Genomic DNA, 24399 nt, shown 5'->3' with positions numbered 1-24399 from the left:
TGGGGCAACGGTGCAGAGCACTATATGGCACAGCTATGGGGCAACGGTGCAGAGCACTATATGGCACAGCTATGGGGCAACGGTGCAGAGCACTATATGGCACAGCTATGGGGCAACGGTGTAGAGCACTATATGGCACAGCTATGGGGCAACGGTGCAGAGCACTATATGGCACAGCTATGGGGCAACGGTGCAGAGCACTATATGGCACAGCTATGGGGCGACGGTGCAGAGCACTATATGGCACAGCTATGGGGCAACGGTGCAGAGCACTATATGGCACAGCTATGGGGCAACGGTGCAGAGCACTATATGGCACAGCTATGGGGCAACGGTGCAGAGCACTATATGGCACAGCTATGGGGCAACGGTGCAGAGCACTATATGGCACAGCTATGGGGCAACTGTGCAGAGCACTATATGGCACAGCTATGGGGCAGCGGTGCAGAGCACTATATGGCACAGCTATGGGGCAACGGTGCAGAGCACTATATGGCACAGCTATGGGGCAATGGTGCAGAGCACTATATGGCACAGCTATGGGGCAATGGTGCAGAGCATTATATATATGGCACAGCTATCTATGGGGCAACGGTGCAGAGCATTGTATATATGGCACAGCTTTATGTGGAGCATCTATGGGGCCATAATGAACGGTGCAGAGCATTATATATGGCACAGCTTTATGTGGAGCATCTATGGGGCCATAATGAACGGTATGGAGTATCTATTTCTAATTTTGAAATTCACCGGTACCTGCTGCATTTTCCACCCTAGGCTTATACTCGAGTCAATAAGTTTTCCCAGTTTTTTGTGGCAAAATTAGGGGGGTTGGCTTATACTCGGGTCGGCTTATACTCGAGTATATACGGTATATAGTGCTCTGCACCGTTGCCCCATAGCTGTGCCATATATATTATGCTCTGCACCATTGCCCCATAGCTGTGCCATATAGTGCTCTGCACCGTTGCCCCATAGCTGTGCCATATATATAGTGCTCTGCACCATTGCCCCATAGCTGTGCCATATATATATATAGTGCTCTGCACCGTTGCCCCATAGCTATGCCATATATATAATGCTCTGCACCGTTGCCCCATAGCTGTGCCATATAGTGCTCTGCACTGTTGCCCCATAGCTGTGCCATATATATAAAGTGCTCTGCACCATTGCCCCATAGCTGTGCCATACAGTGCTCTGCACCGTTGCCCCATAGCTGTGCCATATAGTGCTCTGCACCGTTGCCCCATAGCTGTGCCATATATATAATGCTCTGCACCGTTGCCCCATAGCTGTGCCATATAGTGCTCTGCACCGTTGCCCCATAGCTGTGCCATATATATATAGTGCTCTGCACCATTGCCCCATAGCTGTGCCATATAGTGCTCTGCACCGTTGCCCCATAGCTGTGCCATATATATAGTGCTCTGCACCGTTGCCCCATAGCTGTGCCATATAGTGCTCTGCACCGTTGCCCCATAGCTGTGCCATATAGTGCTCTGCACCGTTGCCCCATAGCTGTGCCATATATATAGTGCTCTGCACCATTGCCCCATAGCTGTGCCATATAGTGCTCTGCACCGTTGCCCCATAGCTGTGCCATATAGTGCTCTGCACCATTACCCCATAGCTGTGCCATATATATAGTGCTCTGCACCGTTGCCCTATAGCTGTGCCATATAGTGCTCTGCACTGTTGCCCCATAGCTGTGCCATATAGTGCTCTGCACCGTTGCCCCATAGCTGTGCCATATAGTGCTCTGCACTGTTGCCCCATAGCTGTGCCATATAGTGCTCTGCACCGTTGCCCCATAGCTGTGCCATATAGTGCTCTGCACCGTTGCCCCATAGCTGTGCCATATAGTGCTCTGCACCGTTGCCCCATAGCTGTGCCATATATATAGTGCTCTGCACCGTTGCCCCATAGCTGTGCCATATAATGCTCTGCACCGTTGCCCCATAGCTGTGCCATATATATAGTGCTCTGCACCGTTGCCCCATAGCTGTGCCATATAGTGCTCTGCACCATTGCCCCATAGCTGTGCCATATAGTGCTCTGCACCGTTGCCCCATAGCTGTGCCATATAGTGCTCTGCACCGTTGCCCCATAGCTGTGCCATATATATATAGTGCTCTGCACCGTTGCCCCATAGCTGTGCCATATAGTGCTCTGCACTGTTGCCCCATAGCTGTGCCATATAGTGCTCTGCACCGTTGCCCCATAGCTGTGCCATATATATAGTGCTCTGCACCGTTCATTATTGCCCCATAACTGTGCCATATAGTGCTCTGCACTGTTGCCCCATAGCTGTGCCATATAGTGCTCTGCACCGTTGCCCCATAGCTGTGCCATATAGTGCTCTGCACCGGTGCCCCATAGCTGTGCCATATATATAGTGCTCTGCACCGTTCATTATTGCCCCATAACTGTGCCATATAGTGCTCTGCACTGTTGCCCCATAGCTGTGCCATATAGTGCTCTGCACCGTTGCCCCATAGCTGTGCCATATAGTGCTCTGCACCGTTGCCCCATAGCTGTGCCATATATACAGTGCTCTGCACCATTGCCCCATAGCTGTGCCATATAGTGCTCTGCACCGTTGCCCCAAACCTGTGCCATATATACAGTGCTCTGCACCGTTGCCCCATAGCTGTGCCATATAATGCTCTGCACCGTTGCCCCATAGCTGTGCCATATAGTGCTCTGCACCGTTGCCCCATAGCTGTGCCATATAGTGCTCTGCACCGTTGCCCCATAGCTGTGCCATATATATAGTGCTCTGCACCGTTGCCCCATAGCTGTGCCATATAGTGCTCTGCACCATTGCCCCATAGATACTCCACATAAAGCTGTGCCATTGCTGCTGCTGCAATAAAAAAAAAAAAACACATACTCACCTCTCTTGCCGCAGCTCCTCACGTCCGGTCCCGGCGTCTCTCTGCACTGACTGATCAGGCAGAGGGCGGCGCGCACACTATATGCGTCATCGCGCCCTCTGACCTGCACAGTCAGTGCGGAGAGACGCCGGGAAGACGGAGCGGCGCCCGGCGTGTGGAACGAGGGAAGGTAAATATGACATACTTACCTGCTCCCGGCGTCCCGCTCCTTCCCCCGGACAGCTGGTCTTCGGTGCCGCAGCCTCTTCCTCTATCAGCGGTCACCGGCACCGCTTCATTAGAGAAATGAATAGGCGGCTCCACCCCTATGGGAGGTGGAGCAGCCTATTCATTTCTCTAATGAGCGGTCCCACGTGTCCGCTCAGGGGAAGAGCTGCAGCACCCGGAGACCGTGGGACGGGCAGGGGGAGCGACAGGAACGCCGGAACTAGGTGAGTATATGACAGTCCTCACCCGCCAACCCCACCACCGATCATGACTCGAGTATAAGCCGAGAGGGGCACTTTCAGCCCAAAAATTTGGGCTGAAAATCTCGGCTTATACTCGAGTATATACGGTAATCTTTTGTGCACCAGAACATAGATGTGCACCGCAGGGACGGCACAGATGAGGCTTCAACAAAAACCACGGCAGTTTAACGACTTGCTGCTGTTAAAAGCAAACATTGCATCTAAGAAGGTGTACAGAGTCCGGCTGAATGCCCCCCGTCTCCAAGTACTTGATAGTATGGGGCGGCCTAGTTATTACCATACTTACTTGCCTAATAATGGTGTCTGGGCTGCAATGTATGAAGGTCTATTAGGCCGGGCCAGAGGCAGCGTCCAATAAGTTACTTTTCACCAGAGCTGTTTAAAAGATGAAAGCGGAGCTGTGATTGGTTGCTATGAGCAACAGTTTTCCCACTCCACAACACTTCAGCAAACACTGACCTGGTGGGAGAAATCAAGCATCCCTGGGAACATAAGTTCTCAGCCATTGTCTGCCCCCCAGAAAGGAGCAGAGAGCACATGACAGAAATTAATCACCCCTCCTCTATTACTGCCGCGCTCTATTGTTACAGGCATAAAAAAAATTGCATCATCAGCGGCCGCACACAGAGCCGCACTGCCAGGTTACATAACAACACATCTCCAGGAACTCCCTGCTCAGCGCCACCCAGCTTGGGACTATGGGATGGAGGATGTGTGATGGGTATATGGGCAATGGACTATGGGATGAATGATGTTTGATGGGTATATTGGCACTTGGCTATGGGATGGAGGATATGTATGATGGGTAAATGGGCACTGGACTATAGGAAGCAGGATGTGTGATGATCTCCCGCTTCGACTACTTCAACATCCTTTCTGTGCCCTCCCTGCCAAAACCCTTGCACCTCTCCAGTCCATCCTTATCTCTGCTGCCCGACTAATTCATCTCTCTCCTCGCTACTCCTCCACTTCTCCCCTCTGCAGATCTCTTCACTGGCTACCTTTCCCTCGGTGTATCCAGTTCAAATTGCTAATACTGACCTACAAGGCCATCTATAACCCATCTCCTCCTCCTCTGAACCAATCTCCCGATATATTCCCACACGTAATCTCCAGTCCTCACAAGACCTCCTTCTCTCCTCCACACTTATTCGCTCCTCACCCAACCGCCTCCAAGACTTCTCCCGAATATCCCACATCCTCTGGAATTCTTTGCCCCAACACGTTCGACTATCAAGCACATTCGGATCCTTCAGAAGGAACCTGAAAACCCACCTCTTCAGGAAAGCCTACAGCCTACACTGACCCTGCCGCCTCCTCATCACTACCGGAGCTACCGCCTCACCAACACCGGAGCTCCTGCAACCCTCAACCTATTGTCTCCTTCCCCACCATCTTATAGAATGTAAGCTCGCAATGGCAGGGTCCTCACCCCTCTGTATCAGTCTGACATCGTTAGTTTGCTTACTTTAAGTGATATTGTGGCACCCCAGGAGTTCGGGTACCACAGTAGTGCTACCTTCCTCTCGGGGAGGGTAGTGCTATGCCTGGAAACAAGGGGGATCTCTTTGGCAGGTAATCACACACACACACAACACCTTCTGAATCCAGGCCAGGAGGGAGAATTCAAAACCCGGTTTTAGGGCAGCTTCCCTAGATAAAGATCCTGGTTTGGAGGAGGAGTCAGTTTAGTCTGGTGCAGATAGTCTGTGAGCGAAGACATACAGGAAACGAGCAGAGGAGAGATTCAGGACTCAAGGAGGCTGCGAGTGGGCCTCCGAGGAGTCAGAGCGCAGAGACCGGGTACCAGGAGCCCGAGGCTAGAGTGAAACTGTAGAACACTTAGCAGAACCGGAGGGCATAGGATTACATGGACATTGCCCAAATCACACCTATGGTACAGCAGCATCCTGGAGCCTGGAGTCACTGTGAGGAGACTCCAGAAGGAACAGCTCAAGCTGCCTACCATAAAGGCACTGTCCCAGGACAGATAAGGACCAGGAGCTTGTTGGAACACTTCAGGCAGCAAGGGAATTTAGCAAACACAAAGTGGAAGGCTCCCAACCTGACTTTCCAAGGGGATTCTACTTGTTTCCGGGCTGCCTGGACCTCTACGTACCTGTTGCCGGTGCCCTGGACTGTGGCCTGCTAACTACAGTAAACCAGGTAAAGACTTACAACTTGTGTCCTTTACTCATTTACCGGCATCCGGCATCATCGCCATATACCTTAGGACTCCTGGGGACCCCGCTTCACCTATGGGAAGTGTACCATCAGTGCTGCAACAACATCCCCCAGAGGACCACTTTAACGCAGCGTCGGTCCCATCTTATAGGGAATTATATAGGTATCGTACGGCTATCGTAGTGTATTAAAGGGAATAAAATAGATATTATACGTCAATCGTAGTGTATGAAAGTGTATTAAATTGAATACTGGCACGATTCTTACAAATTGATAACAAAGTGCGCTGTTTTATAAGCCGATTGATACGTTAATGAGAATTGTTTCCTTGTGCCTATTAGTTTATAGGACCAATAATTATTCCAAAGTGAAACAAAGTGGGATTGATCCGATAATCAGAATTTGATTGTGCCTATTCTAAAACCATTTTCATTTTGCATCATGATTGTCACTACTACGGTAACAAAAATATGAATGGATTTATCGGGGCTGATTACTTTTGTGAAAGGTGCAATTCCAAGTTCAAACACAAATTTAATCATTCCTGTCAGTATTTTTGTAAAGCTTGTCAAAGAGAGTTGTGTGGTGAGCAGGGACGTACAGCAAACCCCTCGCTGTCCTATTTGCAGGGTATATTGCCGTTCGAGCGAATGCTTAGTTCACCACACACATTTAGCTGCAGATAATCCATCATTCTGCAGACATAAAATGTTTTGTGATAAACGTCATCATTTTGTGACCGTAGACGGTGAAACAGAACATAAACGTAAAGGAATGTGTTGACCTGTTTGACACATACGCCTAAATTAATTTGATGGGCATCTTTGTTACATGCGGCGGTAAGTACCAAAGGAGGAAACTGATCAATATATATTTTACGACTTTGAATGTATGCAGGAGACAGGTACGCACATCCCAAATTACATTTATGCTACAACGTTGTATGGTACACCTTCCTGGGAATTTGAAGGTGAATCATGTACACATGACTTTGTACAGTTCTTTACAAGTGGTACATTTTCAGGTCCTACATTTATTGCCCACAATGGTGGAAGATACGACTCATACTTTATTGTTAAGGAACTGATTTCTGAAAAACTCAACGAGAAATTGATTTCCCGAGGTGGGCGTCTCGTGTGTGACACTGCCTGATTTGGAAATAAGATTTATAGACTCGCTAATTTCATACCCATGAAACTTAGTAAATTGCCGCAGGCTATGGGCTTTTCTGATTCAAAAGGTCATTTTCCACACTTTTTTAACACTGAAGAAAATCAAAACTATGTGGGTCCTCTACCGGCTGTAAAATATTATGGGGTGGAGTACATGTCGCCTAGTGAGAAAGGAGAATTCATGGAATGGTATGAGACCCAGGTAAATACAACTTTTGACTTTAAGGGTACCGTCACACAGTGCAATTTTGATCGCTACGATGGCACGATCCGTGACGTCGCAGCGATCGTATGATTATCGCTCCAGCGTCGTAGACTGCGGTCACACGTTGCAATCACGGCGCTGGAGCGATGCCGAAGTCCCCGGGTAACCAGGGTAAACATCGGGTAACTAAGCGCAGGGCTGCGCTTAGTAACCCGATGTTTACCGTGGTTACCAGCGTAAAAGTAAAAAAAAACAAACCGTACATGCTCACCATCTGATGTCCGTCCGGTCCCTTGCCGTCCGCTTCCTGCTCTGACAGATCCGGCCGTACAGTGAGAGCAGAGTGCAGCGGTGACGTCACCGCTGTGATCTGCTCTCACTTTCCGGCCGGCAGACAGTCAGAGCGGGAAGCGGACGGCAAGGGACCGGACGGACTTCAGATGGTGAGCATGTACGGTTTGTTTTTTTTTACTTTTACGCTGGTAACCACGGTAAACATGGGGTTACTAAGCGCGGCCCTGCGCTTAGTTACCCGATGTTTACCCTGGTTACCAGCGAACGCATCGCTGGATCGCTGTCACACACAACGATCCAGCGATGTCAGCGGGTGATCAAGCGACGAAAGAAAGTTCCAAACGATCTGCTACGACGTACGATTCTCAGCAGGATCCCTGATCGCTGCTGCGTGTCAGACACTGCGAGATCGTAACGATATCGCTAGAACGTCACGAATCGTACCGTCGTAGCGATCAAAATTGCACTGTGTGACGGTACCCTAAGTCTGAACTAAAAGCTCATTGTAAACAAGATGTTGAGATTCTGAGACGCTCATGTGTACTCTATAGGGAGCGTGTAATGGAGATGACGCGGAAAAATGTGAAAATATACTGTAAGCGAGAAAAGAAAAAAAATTAAAGTGTCCAGATGCATTGATCCTTTTCAACTCGTTACCGTGGCATCTGTCTGCATGACGATGTATAGGTTTAAATTTCTACCAAAAATGACCATCGGCATTTTACCGGGTGATAATTATCACAAGACAAAAAAACGCTTCTCATCTCCCTCTATACAGTGGCTCATGTATGTAGCCCACACAGAGAACATAGTCATTCAACACTCTTTGAGAGGTGGTGAAAAACAAGTCGGGAAATATTTTTTAGATGGTTATGCCTATGTTAACAACAGACACATTGCCTTTGAATTTCAGGGATGTTTTTACAACGGATGCCCTGTATGTTATAATGAAAATGACGCAAATAAGGTCACAAACACTACCTATGGACAGTTATATTACATGTTTTTAGCTAAAAAGCGTTACTTGCAATGGTGCGGTTACACAGTGAGAGTTATGTGGGAACATGAGTGGAAGGAAATGGTTGAAAAAGACTCTAATCTTCAAACATTTCTCCTCCAAATGGAATTCCCCAAGCAGTTAGACCCCCGCGATGCACTTTACGGAGGTCGTACTAATGCCATTAAACCCTATCACAGCCTGAAATCTGGTGAGACCCTACATTACTACGATTTCACCAGTCTGTATCCCTTTGTAAACAAAACTAAAACATATCCTGTAGGCCATCCTCATATTATCTATGAGGGATTTGGGTTCATTAAAAATTATTTTGGTATTGCCAAAGTCAAGGTCTACCCACCGAGGGATTTATTTTTTCCGGTTCTTCCGGTAAAGCTCAACAAAAAATTAAAGAAGTTGTCCACTACAATAAACTTTTTTTTTTTTTCATAAATCTTGCTATTATGTGCCACTGAAAACCTTTACTGTGTTTATTTTAGCAATATTACCTTTTATCATGCTGTAGCAGCACATCTCCAGTGCTGGATCCAGCTCTCATGGGGTTAATCGACAACTTCCTTTCTCCTGACTTATTGTGCTCTAATACTACAAGTTCCATGATGCATTGCACTCGCCTGTAACTCTGCACCTGGCACACCCACTCCAAAACACACCCAAACCCCTCCCTCCTCGATCTTCAAAAAGATTTGTGATTTCTTGTGCAACCTCCTCTTTTACATTTGTCCAACCCACACTCCATTACACACAGATAGATGGATAGATAGATGGATGGATGGATGGATAGATAGATATGGGATAGATAGACAGATAGATAGATAGATAGATAGATATGGGATAGACAGATAGACAGACAGACAGACAGATAGATAGATATGGGATGGATAGATACATACAGATATATCTATATATCTATATATCTATTTCCATAGATATGTCCATATCCATGTTTCTAAACCCCTTCACCCCTGGAGCTTTTTTCGTTTATCGCTCCCCTTTCCAGGGCCATAATTTTTCCGTCAATATGGCCATGTGGGGGCTTATCTTTTGCGGGACAAGTTCTACTTTTGAACGACACCATTGGTTTTACCATGTCGTGTAACAGAAAATGTGAAAAAAAAAGTCAAAGTGCGATGAAATTGCAAAAAAAGTGCAATCCCACACTTGTTCTTTGCTTGGCTTTTTTGCTAGGTTCACTAAATGCTAAGGCTGTGTGCACGCATTGCGGATCTGATTGCAGATCCGCAGCATTTTTTGCCGCACAGAATTGCATCAAATCCGCAGTATAGTGCACAACCATTGTAAGCCTATGGGAGCCGCAGACTTGTTGTGCACATGCGGCAGAAAAGGCCGCACCGAAACGCAGCTTTTTTTTCCCGCAGCATGTCATTTCTTTTGTGCCGAACTGCAGCGTTTATGCACCCTTAGACTTTCATTGAGTCGGGCACATCCGCAGCAAAACCGCAGATGTAAAATAGATCTGCAGTTTAGATGCGGATGTGGGTCCAAGAAACGCTGCAGTTCGGGAGGAGGGAAGTGTGTGTGCGGTGACTGTGTGCGTGTATGTGTGTGCTGGGTCTGCGGGCTGTTCGGATGTGAGCGGTGCTGTGCGGGACTGTTCAGGTGTGTGCGGGGTCTGCGGACTGTTCGGGTGTGTGTGGGACTGTTTGGGTGTGTGCGGGACTGTTCGGGTGTGTGGGACTGTTCGGGTGTGTGCGGGGCTGTGCAGGGGGTCTTTTGGGGTGTGTGTGCAGGCATCATCCGATGGGACTACAAGTACGCAGCATCCAATCTGCAGCTCATTCAGATGTAATCCGGACAGTAGACACACACCCTACACTATCCATACATCTATCAATAGATATATCTATCCAGATATATCTATAGATAGATATAGGAATAGGTAGATGTATGCATCTATAGATCTATCTATATGTAGATCTGTCTATCCATCTCATCTATCATCTATCTGTCTAGCTGTGTGTGTAATGGAGTGTGGGTTGGACAAGAATTACATCACAAATCTTTTTTTTTTGTTCAATAATACATCTTTATTTAGCTTTCAAAAACGCATACAAAAATGCACAAAAAAACCGCAACAAAACCCGCACCAAGAACTGCATCAAAACCACACAAAAAACCCGCATCAAAACCGCCCAAAAAACATGAAAAAAACCGTGAAAAAAATGTATCCAAAACGCAGCGGCGTTTTCTGCAAGGAGATGCAGATTTTGTGCAGAAAATTCTGCACCCAAATCTGAACATGTGCACACAGCCTAAAACTGACCTGCTATTATGATTCTCCAGGTCATTACGAGTTTATAGACACCAAACATGTCTAGGTTATTTTTTATCTAAGTGGTGAAAAAAAATTCCAAAGTTTGCTTAAAAGAAATGAAATAATTGCGCCATATTTTCTGAGATATCGGGTCGGGTGAGGGCTAATCTTTTGCGCGCCGAGCTGACGTTTTTAATGACACTACTTTTGTGCAGATACGTTCTTTTGATCGCCCATTATTGCATTTTAGTGCTGTGTCACGGCGACCAAAAAAACGTAATTTTGTCTTTTGATTTTTTTTCTCGCTAAGCCGTTTAGCGATCATGTACATTTTTTTTTGCATTGAAAACAGCTGACATGTTGCGGCTTTGAAGTGGGCTCACCGCCGAAGCCCACCTCAAAGCGGGGGATACTGCCAGCTGACGTATTATTCCGTCAGCTGGCAGAAAGGGGTTAATGAACAATAGGTTTCAGTTAAAAAAAAAAAAAACACGACGTGGGCTCCCGCGAAATTTTCTGCGCCAGAGGGGGAAAGCCGACGGCCGGGGGCCAATATTTGTAGCCAGCTATGAATATCAGCCCGCAGCTGTCTGCGTAGCCTTTACTGGCTATTAAAATAGGGGGACCCCCCCAAAAAAAATGACGTAGGGTCCCCCTATATTTTATAGCCAGAAAGGCTACGCAGACAGCTGCCGGCTGATATTCATAGCCTAGAGAGGGGCCATGGATATTGGTCCCCCCCAGCTACAAATACCAGTCCGCAGCCGCCCCGGAAATGGCACATCTGTAAGATGCGCCAATTCTGGCACTTAGCCCCTCTCTTCCCACTCCCGTGTAGCGGTGGGACATGGGGTAATAAGGGGTTAATGTCACCTTGCTATTGTAAGGTGACATTAAGCCGGGTTAATAACGGAGAGGCGTCAATAAGACGCCTATCCATTACTAATCCAATATTAATAAAGGGTTAATAAAACACGCACACATTAGGAAAGGGAGGTTACCTTAGGACAAATCTCACTTTATGGCAATTGCTGTCTGTGAAAATTTCTCAACAGCAATGGCATAAAGTGAGACTAGGGACTATTTTCTCACAGGGGCGTAGGAATACATTGTGGGGAATACATTGTGGAAGGATACCTTCCTCCCCTCATTGTGTTCCTGGAACCCCTGAAGAGCAGTCGCATCAGCAGATGCTCCTGCTCTCCACGGGAGATCATTGAGGGACACTCGTTTTAATTGGATTTCTGCGGATCAGGGAGTATACTGGTTGTTTATTATTTTAATATTTTTTACAGATGACAATGGCTTCGGGGAACAAAGTGACAAGTGATGGTGAGTATGTACTCCATGTTATATGTACTGTATGTATGTATGTTTTATGTATGTACGTACTGTATGTGGCATGTTTCATGTCACATGTTGCATGTCATCGCATGGTGCATGTCGCATGTCGTCACATGGTGCATGTCGTCGCATGGTGCATGTCATATGTTGCATGTCGCATGTTGTTGCATGGTACATGTCGTCACATGACGCATGTCGTCGCATGGCGCATGTCGTCGCATGGGATCGCATGGTGCATGTCGTCGCATGGTGCATGTCGTCGCATGGTGCATGTCGTCGCATGGTGCATGTCGTATATTGTCGCACGGTACATGTCGCATGTCGTCGCATGGTGCATCTCGTCGCATGGCGCATGTCGTCGCATGGTGCATGTCGTCGCATGGTGCATATCGTCGCATGTCGTTGCATGTTGTCGCATGGTACATGTCGCATGGCGCATGTCGTCGCATGGCGCATGTCATCGCATGGTGCATGTTGCATGTCGTCGCATGGTGCATGTCGTCGCATGGTGCATGTCGTCGCATGGTGCATGTCGTCGCATGGTGCAGGTCGTCGCATGTTGCCGCATGGTACATGTCGCATGTCGTCGCATGGTGCATGTCGTCGCATGGCGCATGTCGTCGCATGGTGCATGTTATCGCATGTCGTCGCATGGTGCATGTCGTCGCATGGTGCATGTCACATGTCGTCGCATGGTGTCGCATGGTACATGTCGCATGGCGCATGTCGTCGCATGTTGCATGTTGTCGCATGGTACATGTCGCATGGCGTCGCATGGTGCATGTCGTCGCATGGCGCATGGCGTCGCATGGTGCATGTCGCATGTCGTCGCACGTTGCATGTTGTCGCATGGTGCATGGCGTCGCATGGCGCATGTCCTCGCATGGCGTCGCATGGTGCATGTCGCATGTCGTCGCATGGTGCATGGCGTCGCATGGCGCATGTCGTCACATGGCGTATGTAGCATGTCATCGCATGTTGCATGTTGTCGCATGGTACATGTCGCATGGCGTCGCATGGTGCATGGCGCGTGTCGTCGCATGGTACATGTCGTCGCATGGTGCATGGCGTCGCATGTCGCATGTCGTCGCATGGTGCATGTCGCCGCATGGTGCATGTTGTCGCATGTCGTATGCAGGGCTGCCCCTAGGAATTTCGGGGCACCATACTGACAAAATTTTCGGGGCCCCCTTTAGACTCCACCCAGGCTCCGCCCCAGTTCCGCCTCCACCCTAGCTCCGCCTCCACCTTGCAAACTTTCCACAGTCCCTCCGCCCTTTCTTTGAAACACTCCACTTCTGCACCACGTCGTCCATGCACTGCTGTGCGAGCACAGACCGATAGCCCCATTTCAAAAATTAAACTGCCATAATAATAATAATAAAGATGTTTCTTGATCATATGTACCCACTTGCAACAATAATTTCCCACCCCCCTTCCAAACCACGACCAAAACTTATAAGTTACTGGATTATCCTGAGCTGCTACCTGATGATATAAATTGGGCATTTGGTTTTGCAGCAGGTCAGGATCATCCAGTAGCTTACACATTGCTGTTGAGGAGGAGGAAGGTAAGGTGGAAGGTATGACTACCACACAATCCCGTACTGATATGGTGGACAAACGAATACATGGACTTGTTATTTACTCACACAGCTGAAGTTGCCACCGCGCCCACTACCCAGTCAAGAATAATGGTCATCTCCGACTGCCCACCTCTGCCGCCTCAGCCTGCAAACCAAATAAATAAATAAATGGAAGGTGTATATTATTGCATATATAATCACTGGTTATACACTAACAAAAATTTACTAGAAATTATAGAAATAAAATATACCTCTAAACTTAACTGATTATAATATACTAGATGGTGGCCCGATTCTAACGCATCGGGTATTCTAGAATATGCATGTCCACGTAGTGTATTGCCCAGCCACGTAGTATATTGCCCAGTCATGTAGTATATTGCCAGCCACGTAGTATATTGCCCAGTCATGTAGTATATTGCCCAGTGACGTAGTATATTGCCCAGCCGCGTAGTATATTGCCCAGCCACGTAGTATATTGCCCAGTCATGTAGTATATTGCCCAGCCACATAATATATAGCAGAGCCATGTAGTACGGTATATTGCCCAACCACGTAGTATATTGCCCAACCACATAGTATATAGCAGAGCCACGTAGTATATTGCCCAGCAGAGCCACGTAGTATAGAGACTTTAAAAAAAAAATAAACATATACTCACCTATAGCCCGTTGAAGTCGTGCTATACTTACCATCCGCCGCCTTTCCCGCTCCTCGCCACGCTCCCTGGATCGCTCCATTGCAATCGGCAGCTTGCGGTCCCAGGGCTGGTGTGAGCAGGACCTATGATGACGTCGCGGTCACATGACCGTGACGTCACGGCAGGTCCTTGTCGCACACCAGACCTGGGACGGGACCGGAAGCTGCCGCTTGCAATGGAGCGATCCAGGGAGCGTGGCGAGGAGCGGGAAAGGTGGCGGAGGGTGAGTAAAGCAGGTTTTTTGTTTTTTTTATTATTTTTAACATGACATATTTTTTACTATTGATGCTGCCTAGGCAGCATCAATAGTAAATAGTTGGGGACACACAGGGTTAATAGCAGCGGTAACGGAGTGCGTTACACCGCGGGCCGTTACCGCTGGCATTAACCCTGTGTGAGCGGTGAGTGGAGGGGATTACGGAGCGGGCGCCGGGCAGTGAGTGCAGGGGAGTAGGGGAGGGACTAATCGGACTGTGGCCGTCGCTGATTGGTCGCGGCAGCCATGACAGGCAGCTGCCGAAATCAATCAGCGAACGAATAACCGTGACAGAAGGACAGACAGACAGACGGAAGTACCCCTTAGACAATTATGTATATAGATAGATAGATATATATACATATATAAAAAAAAAAAAAGAAAAGAAATTAAAAAGGAGTCAAGAGTAAAGGAGTGATCACCCCCCATTTATTTATTTTACTGACTTTTATAGCAGTACTAATTCCAAAACTCTCCCTGTTTGAATCCGTGCAGGTGCGTGCAGCCAGCAAACAAAGCCCCCCAGCCCTGGGCCCTGTTGAAATCCGTGCAGGCAGCAAACAAACCCCCCCCACCGGGCCCAGGGCCCTGTTTGAATCCATGCAGGTGCGTGAAGCCAGCAAACAAAGCCCCCCAGCCCCTGTTGAAATCCGTGCAGGCAGCAAACAAATCCCCCCACTGGGCCCCGGGCCCGGTTTGAATCCGTGCTGGTGCGTGCAGCCAGCAAACAAAGCCCCCCAGCCCTGGGCCCTGTTGAAATCCGTGCAGGCAGAGGCAGCAAACAACCCCCCCCACCGGGCCCTGTTTGAATCCGTGCAGGCAGAGGCAGCAAACAAAGCCCCCCAGCCCTGGGCCCTGTTGAAATCCCTGCAGGCAGCAAACAAATTCCCCCACTGGGCCCTGTTTGAATCCGTGCAGGTGCGTGCAGCCAGCCAACAAAGCCCCCTAGCCCTGGGCCCTGTTTGAATCTGGACAGGCCCACCGCCTCCACCTGCTCCTCCGGTCTGCAGAGCTGCTGCAGCAGCCTGCACGTCCTGCCAGTGTCCCCACTCCCCCACCTCGTCCGGTCCCTCGTCGTCCGGTGGTCCCCCACTGCCGACTTTCTCTGCTCCTCCCGGTCCTCCGCTGTCTGCTGCTCCTCCCGGTCCTCCGCCATCTGCTCCTCCCGGTCCTCCGCCGTCCGCAGCCACCCACATGGCACACCGCACGCTGCTCTGCTCCGGAAAGAGGAAGTGGAGCAGGGCAGCGTGTGACGTCACTGGCCCATGATGCACCGGGCCTTAAAGCTGCAGCGCTCATTTAGGCTGCTGTGCTGCGCCGCTGCAAACAGGCTAACGGTGACGCCGGCGCAGCCTGAATAAAATGTCAGGGGGGCCTGAGCGGAGCACGGACCGGGCTGCCAGCGTGCTCGGGCCCCCCTTTTTGCTCCTCATCACCGGGCCCCATACAGGTGTAATGCCTGTCATGCCCTGATGGCGGCCCTGGTCGTATGTTGCATGTTGTCACGTCGCATGTTGTTACATGTCACATGGTGTGTGTTGTATGTATGTACTGTATATGTGCATTTCTTTTTTTTTTTTTTTTTACATTCAACACATTAGCCGGATGATGGGACCACTACTGTCCCATCATTGGCTAATGTGTCACTCACTGTCACTGTAGCAGGCAGAGCCCAATGGGACTTGTAGTCCCATCGGACAATGCCTGCACACAGAGAGAGAGACACACACACATACCCCAAAGACCACCCCCCCCCAGCATACCCACGCCGGACCCCACATGCCGGAACACAGAGCCCCGGCATGCAGACACCAGCGCACAGAGCACCGGCACGCAGACACCGGCGCCGCACGCAGAGCCCCGGCACCGGCACGCACATACCGGCGCCGGCACGCACACAGAGCCCCCACACCGGCACGCACACACCGGCGCCGCACGCAGAGCCCCGGCTCACAGACACCGGCACAATCATCCCTGCCTAGCCCCGCCCGCCCCCAGCACAGCCCCGCCAGCCCCCAGCACAGCCCCGCAGGCAGCCCCCAGCCCAGTCACTCTTGATGAGTGACTGCTGACTGTGCGGCTGGGTCACGCCTGCTGCTGAAGTCACGTCAATTTCCAGAGTGTGGAAATTGACGTGACGTCGGCGGAAATAAGCGGCGGCTGCAGCCTGGGGATCACGTGACCCGGACTCAGCCGCCGCTATTGCGCCGCTCACAGGCGAAAACGGCAACTGAAGGTATTTGCACAATTCATCAGGGGCCACGGGGGGATACATTGGGGGGGTTAATTGAAAGTAGTGGACAACCCCTTTAATTTCTGCAGTACTCGGGGGTGTTTCCCAAACCGGGCCCGGAGATTTGTCAATTTCAGTGATTTTTAGAAGCCACCGTACTTCCTGCTGGGTTAAGCAGGTGACATTTAATAGGGAATTTTTGTTATCACTGATCATATTGTCTGCCATGGAATTTTCTTGTGTAAATACTGATGAAAAAAAGTCATTTAGCATATTGGCTTTTTCCTCATCCTCATCCACCTTTTCACACAGACTATTTTTAATGGGGCCAACACTCATGTTTTAGTTTCTTACCATTTACGTAGTTAAAGAATATTTTGGGATTATTTTTACTCTCTCTGGCAATGAGTCTCAATCTTTGCTGCCTTGATTGGCTTTTTACAGAATTTATTTAATTTTCTGATTTAATGCCTCATCACTACCTACTTCCTTTAATTCTCTAAATGCTTTCTTTTTGTCACTTACTGCGCCCCTTACAGCTCTATTTAGCTATATTGGTTTCCTCCTATTTCTAGTATGTTTATTCCCATACGGTATATACTGTGCACAGGTCCTATCCAGGTTGCTAATAAACATTTCCCAATTTCTTTGTGTATTTTTATGTCTCAGGATATCGTCCCAGTTAATTGCACCAAGATCATCTCTCATCCGTTGGAAATTTGCCCTCCTGAAGTTTAGTGTCCTTGTCACCCCTCTACTACACATCTTATTAAAGGATACACGAAAACTTATTATTTTGTGATCACTATTCCCCAAGTGACCCCCAACCCTTATATTTGATATGCGGTCTGGCCTGTTGGTTAATATTCGGTCTAGCAGAGCCCCCCTTCTTGTTGGGTCCTGAACCAGTTGTCAGAGGTAATTGTCTCTCATAGTTGTCAGGCACCGATTACCTTTGCTGGAACTGCAGGTTTCTGTTCCCCAATCTATTTCAGGGTAGTTGAAGTCCCCCATAATAATGACTTCTCCTTGAGTCGCAGCTTCATCTATTTGCTTTATGAGGATATTCTCTGCTGCTTCCAACATTTTTTTAGACTTATAACAAACACCTATCAGTAATTTATTATTTTTTCCCCCTCCCCTTATCTCCACCCACAGGGACTCTACATTTTCATTAGATTCACCTATATTATGACGCAGGATGGGTTTTAAAGGGACTCTGTCAGCTCAACTTGGCGGGATATTAAAATGATTTCTTACCGGTCAGATGGGCGGCGTATCCTCTTTATTTCTCCACCCCGTCCGTCCCTGTTTTCCGCATTATTTTCGGGAATAAGTATGCGTGCGCCATAGTTGGCGCGTGCGCCATGCAGTCTTCGGTGGCGCACGCGCAGTATGCTTTGCCCTACTGCGGGCAAAGCCGAAAAGCATTACTACGCATGCGCCCTCGCACTATGTCCCGGAACACAGCGAAACACTTCCGGGACATAGTGCGCGGGCGCATGCGCAGTAATGCTTTTCGGCTTTGCCCGCAGTAGGGCAAAGCATACTGCGCGCGCGCCACCGAAGACTGCATGGCGCACGCGCCAACTATGGCGCATGTATACTCTTATTCCCGAAAATAATGCAGAAAACAGGGACGGACGGGGTGGAGAAATAAAGAGGATACGCCGCCCATCTGACCGGTAAGAAATCATTTTAATATCCCGCCAATTTGAGCTGACAGACTCCCTTTAAGGATGATTTTACATATAGACACACACCTCTGCCTCGCTTATCCGTTCAGTCATTCCTGAACAGACTATAGCCCTGCAAGTTAACAGTCCAGTCAGGGCTCTCGTCCAGCCATGTCTCAGATATCCCCACCATGTCATAATTATGCTCCAACAACATTAATTCTAATTCCTCCATTTTGTTGGCGAGGCTTCTGGCATTAGTATAGATGCACTTTATATATCTCTCTGTACCTCTATTCTTTCTTAAATTATTAATTGTTCTAACCCCACCCCCCATGCCACCGCCACCCCCAACTTCCTTATTTGTGCTCAGGTCTCTATCTGCACTATCTTCCCCTCCTATAAATTGAATACCCTCCCCCCCATTCCCTAGTTTAAACACTCCTCCAACCTTCTAGCCATTTTCTCCCCCAGCACAGCTGCACCTTCCCCATTGAGGTGCAGCCTGTCCCTAGAGTAGAACCTGTACCCAACTGAGAAGTCGGACCAGTTCTCCAAGAACCCAAACCCCTTCTTCCTACACCAATTCTTGAGCCACTTATTAACCTCCCCAATCTCCCGTTGCCTCTCTGGTGTGGCACGTGGTACAGGCAGTATTTAGGAAAATACCACATTGGAGGTCCTTGCTTTCAGCTTGCAGCCTAATTCCCTGAAATCATTTTTAAATGGAACCTGTCACCCCCAAAATCGAGGGTGAGCTAAGACCCCCGGCATCAGGGGCTTATCTACAGCATTCTGTAATGCTGTAGATAAGCCCCCGGTGTATCCTAAAAGATGAGAAAAAGAGGTTAGATTATACTCACCTGGGCGGGCGGTCCGATCCGGTGGGCGTTGCGGTCTGGTCCGGGGTCTCCCATCTACATAGGATGATGTCCTCTTCTGGTCTGCACGCTGCGGCTCCGGCGTACTTTGTCTGCCCTGTTGAGGGCAGAGCAAAGTACAGCAATGTGCAGGCGCTGGGAAAGGTCAGAGAGGCCCGGCGTCTGAGCACTGCAGTGCTTTGCTCTGCCCTCAACAGGGCAGACAAAGTACGCCTGCGCTGGAGCAGCAGCGTGAAGACAAGAAGAGGACGTCATCTGATGAAGATGGGAGGTGCCGGACAGGACTGCGACACCCATTGGACAGGACCGCAGCAGGGACCGCCCCCCTGGGTGAGTATAATCTAATCTCTTTTTCTTATCTTTTAGGATACATCGGGGGCTTACAGAATGCTGTAGATAAGCCCCTGATGCTGGTGGGCTTAGCTCACCCTCAATTTTGGGGGAGACAGGTTCCCTTTAAAAATGATTTCAGGGAATTAGGCTGCAAGCTGAAAGCAAGGACCTCCCTGTAAGAACCTTCCACCTACTTCTAACTTTGTAATTTGTGCCAATGTGCACCATGACCGCTGGGTCCTCACCAGCCTCTCCCAGTAATCTGTCACCCCGATCAGCGATGTGTCGGACTCGAGCGTCAGGTAGGCAGTACACCGTTCGACAATCCCTGCCTTTGTGACAGATTGCCCTATCTGTTCCCCTAATAATTGAATCTCCCACTACCAGCACCTGTCTGGCCTGCCCTGCTCTCCTATTTCCCTCCTTACTGGAGCAGTCACTCCTCCGGCTTTCAGAGGACATGCCTGGCAGCAGCAGTGCTACACCTGTACTGGCACCCCCTCATCTGCCAACTTAGCAAACTTATTGGGGTGTGCCAGATCAGGACTAGCCTCCCTGGCATTCTTCCCTCTACCCCGCCTTCTAACTGTGACCCAGCTTGCTGCTCCACTGTCCTGCACTGTACTGTGGGAACATTAGAAAGTGGGAGGATGGCAGTACTGTGGGGACATTATACTGTGTGTGAGAGGGATGCCAGTCCTGTGGAAACATTATCCTGTGTCTTTGGGAAGCCACTATTGTGGGAACAAAATATTGTGTGTGGCGGGATGGAGGTACTGTAGGAACATTATACTGTGTGTGGGGGTATGGCGGTACTATGAGATTATACTGTGTGGGGGTATGGGGGTACTTTAGGAATATAATACTGTGTGTGGTGAACACCACAAGCTAAATTTCAGTGGAAAAAAGTCCAGAATACATTATAAATACATTGCAAAAAATATATTTATTAGTTCAAAAAAGATCAATTGACAGACCATGGCTAAAAAGTGACAGACAATGCCGCACAATTGTAGGCGGTGAAAGACAGCATGATGTCCACAGCTATTCAATAGTACAAATTATAAATCTCCAGGTGATAATACCAGCAGTTTATATATCAGTATCATAATAGACGTAACATATCTTGTGATATGCAGCAGGGACACACGCAATCTCCCGCCCTCCCCGATGCGCGTTTCGGAAGTTTCCTTCCTTCCTCCACAATACTGTGTGTGGTGGGATGGAGGCACTGTAGGAACATTATACTGTGTGTGGGGGGTATGGCAGTACTATAAGATTATACTGTGTGTGGTGGGATGGAGGTACTGTAGGAACATTATACTGTGTGTGGGGGTATGGCGGTACTGTAGGAACATTATACTCTGTGTGGAAGTATGGCGGTACTATGAGAAGATTATACTGTGTGTGGGGGTATGGTGGTACTATGAGAAGATTATACTGTGAGTGTGGGAGTATAGCGGTACTATGAGAAGATTACACTGTGTGGTGGGATGGAAGTACTGTAGGAACATTATACAGTGTGTGGAGGTATGGCGGTACTGTGAGAACATTATACTGTTGTTGGGGGTATGGCGGTACTATGAGAAGATTATACTGTGTGTGGTGGGATGGAGGTACTGTAGGAGCATTATACTGTGTGTGGGGGTATGGCGGTACTAAGAGAAGATTATACTGTGAGTGGGGGTATGGTGGTACTCTGAGAAGATTATACTGTGTGTGTGGGAGTATAGCGGTACTATGAGAAGATTATACTGTGTGTGGGGGTATGGCGATACTATGAGAAGATTATACTGTGTGTGGTGGGATGGAGGTACTGTAGGAACATTATACTATGTGTGGGGGTATGGCGGTACTAAGAGAAGATTATACTGTGAGTGGGGGTATGGCGGTACTATGAGAAGATTATACTGTGTGTGGGGGTATGGTGGTACTATGAGAAGATTATACTGTGAGCGTGGGAGTATAGCGGTACTATGAGAAGATTACACTGTGTGGTGGGATGGAAGTACTGTAGGAACATTATACAGTGTGTGGGGGTATGGCGGTACTGTGAGAACATTATACTGTTGTTGGGGGTATGGCGGTACTATGAGAACATTATACAGTGTGTGGGGGTATGGTGGTACTATGAGAAGATTATACTGTGTGTGGTGGGATGGAGGTACTGTAGGAGCATTATACTGTGTGTGGGGGTATGGCGGTACTAAGAGAAGATTATACTGTGAGTGGGGGTATGGTGGTACTATGAGAAGATTATACTGTGTGTGGTGGGATGGAGGTACTGTAGGAACATTATACTGTGTGTGGGGGTATGGAGGTACTAAGAGAAGATTATACTGTGAGTGGGGGTATGGCGGTACTATGAGAAGATTATACTGTGTGTGGGGGTATGTCGGTACTGTAGGAACATTATACTGTGTGTGGGTATGGCGGTACTATGAGAAGATTATACTTTGTGTGGGGGTATGGCGGTACTATGAGAAGATTATACTGTGTGTGGTGGGATGGAGGTACTGTAGGAGCATTATACTGTGTGTGGGGGTATGGCGGTACTATGAGAAGATTATACTGTGTGTGGGGGGATGGAAGTACTGTAGGAACATTATACTGTGTGTGGGAGTATGGCGGTAGTGTGAAAATACCTTTTTTACGACATGCCAGTACTGTGGAAACATTATACTGTGTGAGCGGCATCATATATATTGCATAAGGGGTGTAAAAAGGAGTGTCATAAAAAAGAATCCTCAGGGCTGTGCTGCATTTGTACAAGAAGACTGCTATCTGCCGTCCAGACGGGACCATGTGACACCAATGGGAAGAGGGAGGGTGTCAGGATGGAAGAGTCTAGATGGTACCTGGTCAGGAGACCCTGATGACGCAGATTACTGATATTATAAAGGCCAGAGCCCCAAAGGCAGAACAGATTTGGCGCCAAACAAAGGAAAGGGGTGCGGGGAAGAATCTGAGGTACCAGCTCATGGTAAAGTGCCCGAGGCAGCTGGTTGTGGGGCAGAACCCTCCTTACAGGGGCATAATGGGGGCATTACACTGTGTGGGGCCAAGAAAGGGGCCCTGTACTAGGAGAACAATCCGTTCCCTCACTTCCTGTCCTCCATTGTTGGGTCGTATGTATGTATTACAGGAAACAGAACAAAAACGTTATGATTCTTATAAAGTGGCAACAAAAACCCAAGAGAGTCTTAGTGCAGAAGGGGTTAATGTCCCCCGCGCTCAGTAATGGGGAATTTCCAGCACCTACCTCCACCTGCAGAGCCGCACTCCACATATATGGCTGCTCAGTGCGCACAGGACCTGTGATGAGGTCACAGGAGGGGAGGAGTCAGTGGTCACATGATCAGGGGCCTCAGGGAATGATATCCAGTTACATGGAAACTCCTCAGTCAGTGACATTCCCGCCATTATTCCCCCTCACTACTGGCACAATTACCTCGCGCCGCCTTTTCTACACAGTGTTATGTGTGGACTGTAACGTGTGATTTCTCTGGAGACAAATAGACCCCACACATGAGGGAATTATCACCAGTTACGGAACGTCTACTATATGGCGGCATATGATTGTGCTATCAACTCCATACCAGGAGCTAAAATGCCGAAATCTCGCTGTAGGGGTGCTTTTGATAACACAGGTCAACAAAAAAAAATTTTTTTTCTGGTGTCCAAAATATTTTAATGAATTTGGGGTATTTTTTGGGTGCTGATTCTGAATATGTCATCAGTTTTGCCAGATTGGCTCAAGTTTTTGAGATTTTTGGTATCTTATTTATAGCACTTGTTGGTAAATGCAACGCATCATCTCATTAATTTCTTTGGATTAGTACTTGAACTGAGCAGTTCTCAATATAGTTTTGTGTTAATTAGTGTTCTAAAAGTTTGTTCATAGCTTGATTTTTGCACTAACTTTATGTTGTTGTCTGTTTTCCAGTGAAAAGCATGAACTCATCAAGAAGAAGTTGTCTTAACGATCCAGACTCATTCTGTTACATTTGTGGTGAATATACACTGCCAAAACATAGAAGAAACATAACAGACTTCGTAAAAAAAAGTGTATTTTGCCTATTTTGGGGTTATGCTTGGGGACCAAGACAAGTTTTGGGCACCACACATAGTGTGCAAAGCATGTATCGAATTATTACGAAAATGGACCAAAGGACAAAGAAAAAGCTTCAAATTTGGTGTTCCAATGGTGTGGATAGAGCAAAAAAATCATCATGATGACTGTTATTTCTGTGCAGTGCAAGTGCAAGGATTCAATAAGCATAAGAAATGAAAATGGGAGTATCCTAACATGGAATCTGCAAGAAGGCCTGTCCCTCATTGTGAAGATGTGCCTGTACCTGTGTTTACCATGTTACCTGACCTTCCCCCACCTGATGATGATGAAATGCAGGGTATGGAGCTAAACATTAGTTCTGGAAGTGAACTAGAATATGAAGGAAGTTTCAGAACACCTACGCAATTTACCCAAGGAGAGCTCAACGATCTAATAAGAGACCTCAACCTCTCAAAAAGTGCATCCGAACTTTTAGCTTCAAGGCTAAGTGAAAAAAATTGTCTGACGCCTGGAACTAAAATTACATCTTACAGGACCAGAGAAGAAGCACTTCTTCAATTTTTCTGTGAAGATGACCTACTTGTATATTGTAAGGATATTCCTGGCCTGATGCTGCAAATGGGTTTACAAGTATATCGTCCTGAAGACTGGAGGCTTTTCATAGATAGTTCTAAAAGGAGTTTGAAATGTGTTTTGTTGAACAATGGCAATCAGTGTGCATCTCTTCCAGTAGCTCACTCAACTAAACTTGCAGAACAATACAAAAATGTCAAAATGGTCTTGGAGAACCTGTGCTACCA

General features: G+C 48.1%; 1 protein-coding gene across 1 annotated transcript in view; it reads right to left on the bottom strand.

Annotated features, from left to right (window-relative positions):
* Positions 1-23895, bottom strand: part of LOC143768223 (uncharacterized) — a 52313-nt gene extending 28418 nt beyond the window's left edge. Inside the window, exons 1-2 of the mRNA XM_077256916.1 lie at positions 23883-23895; positions 22787-22839 (exon numbers count right to left, since the gene is read on the bottom strand). Of these exons, the coding sequence (XP_077113031.1) occupies positions 22787-22839; positions 23883-23895 (66 nt within the window). The remainder of the gene's footprint in view (positions 1-22786; positions 22840-23882) is intronic.
* Positions 23896-24399: the final 504 nt, after the last annotated feature.

This window comes from Ranitomeya variabilis, chromosome 4 (genome assembly GCF_051348905.1).
Source record: "Ranitomeya variabilis isolate aRanVar5 chromosome 4, aRanVar5.hap1, whole genome shotgun sequence".
Taxonomy (NCBI): domain Eukaryota; kingdom Metazoa; phylum Chordata; class Amphibia; order Anura; family Dendrobatidae; genus Ranitomeya; species Ranitomeya variabilis.
The sequence above is the reverse complement of the archived record's forward strand: the minus strand, read 5'-3'. Positions and strand labels throughout refer to the sequence as shown.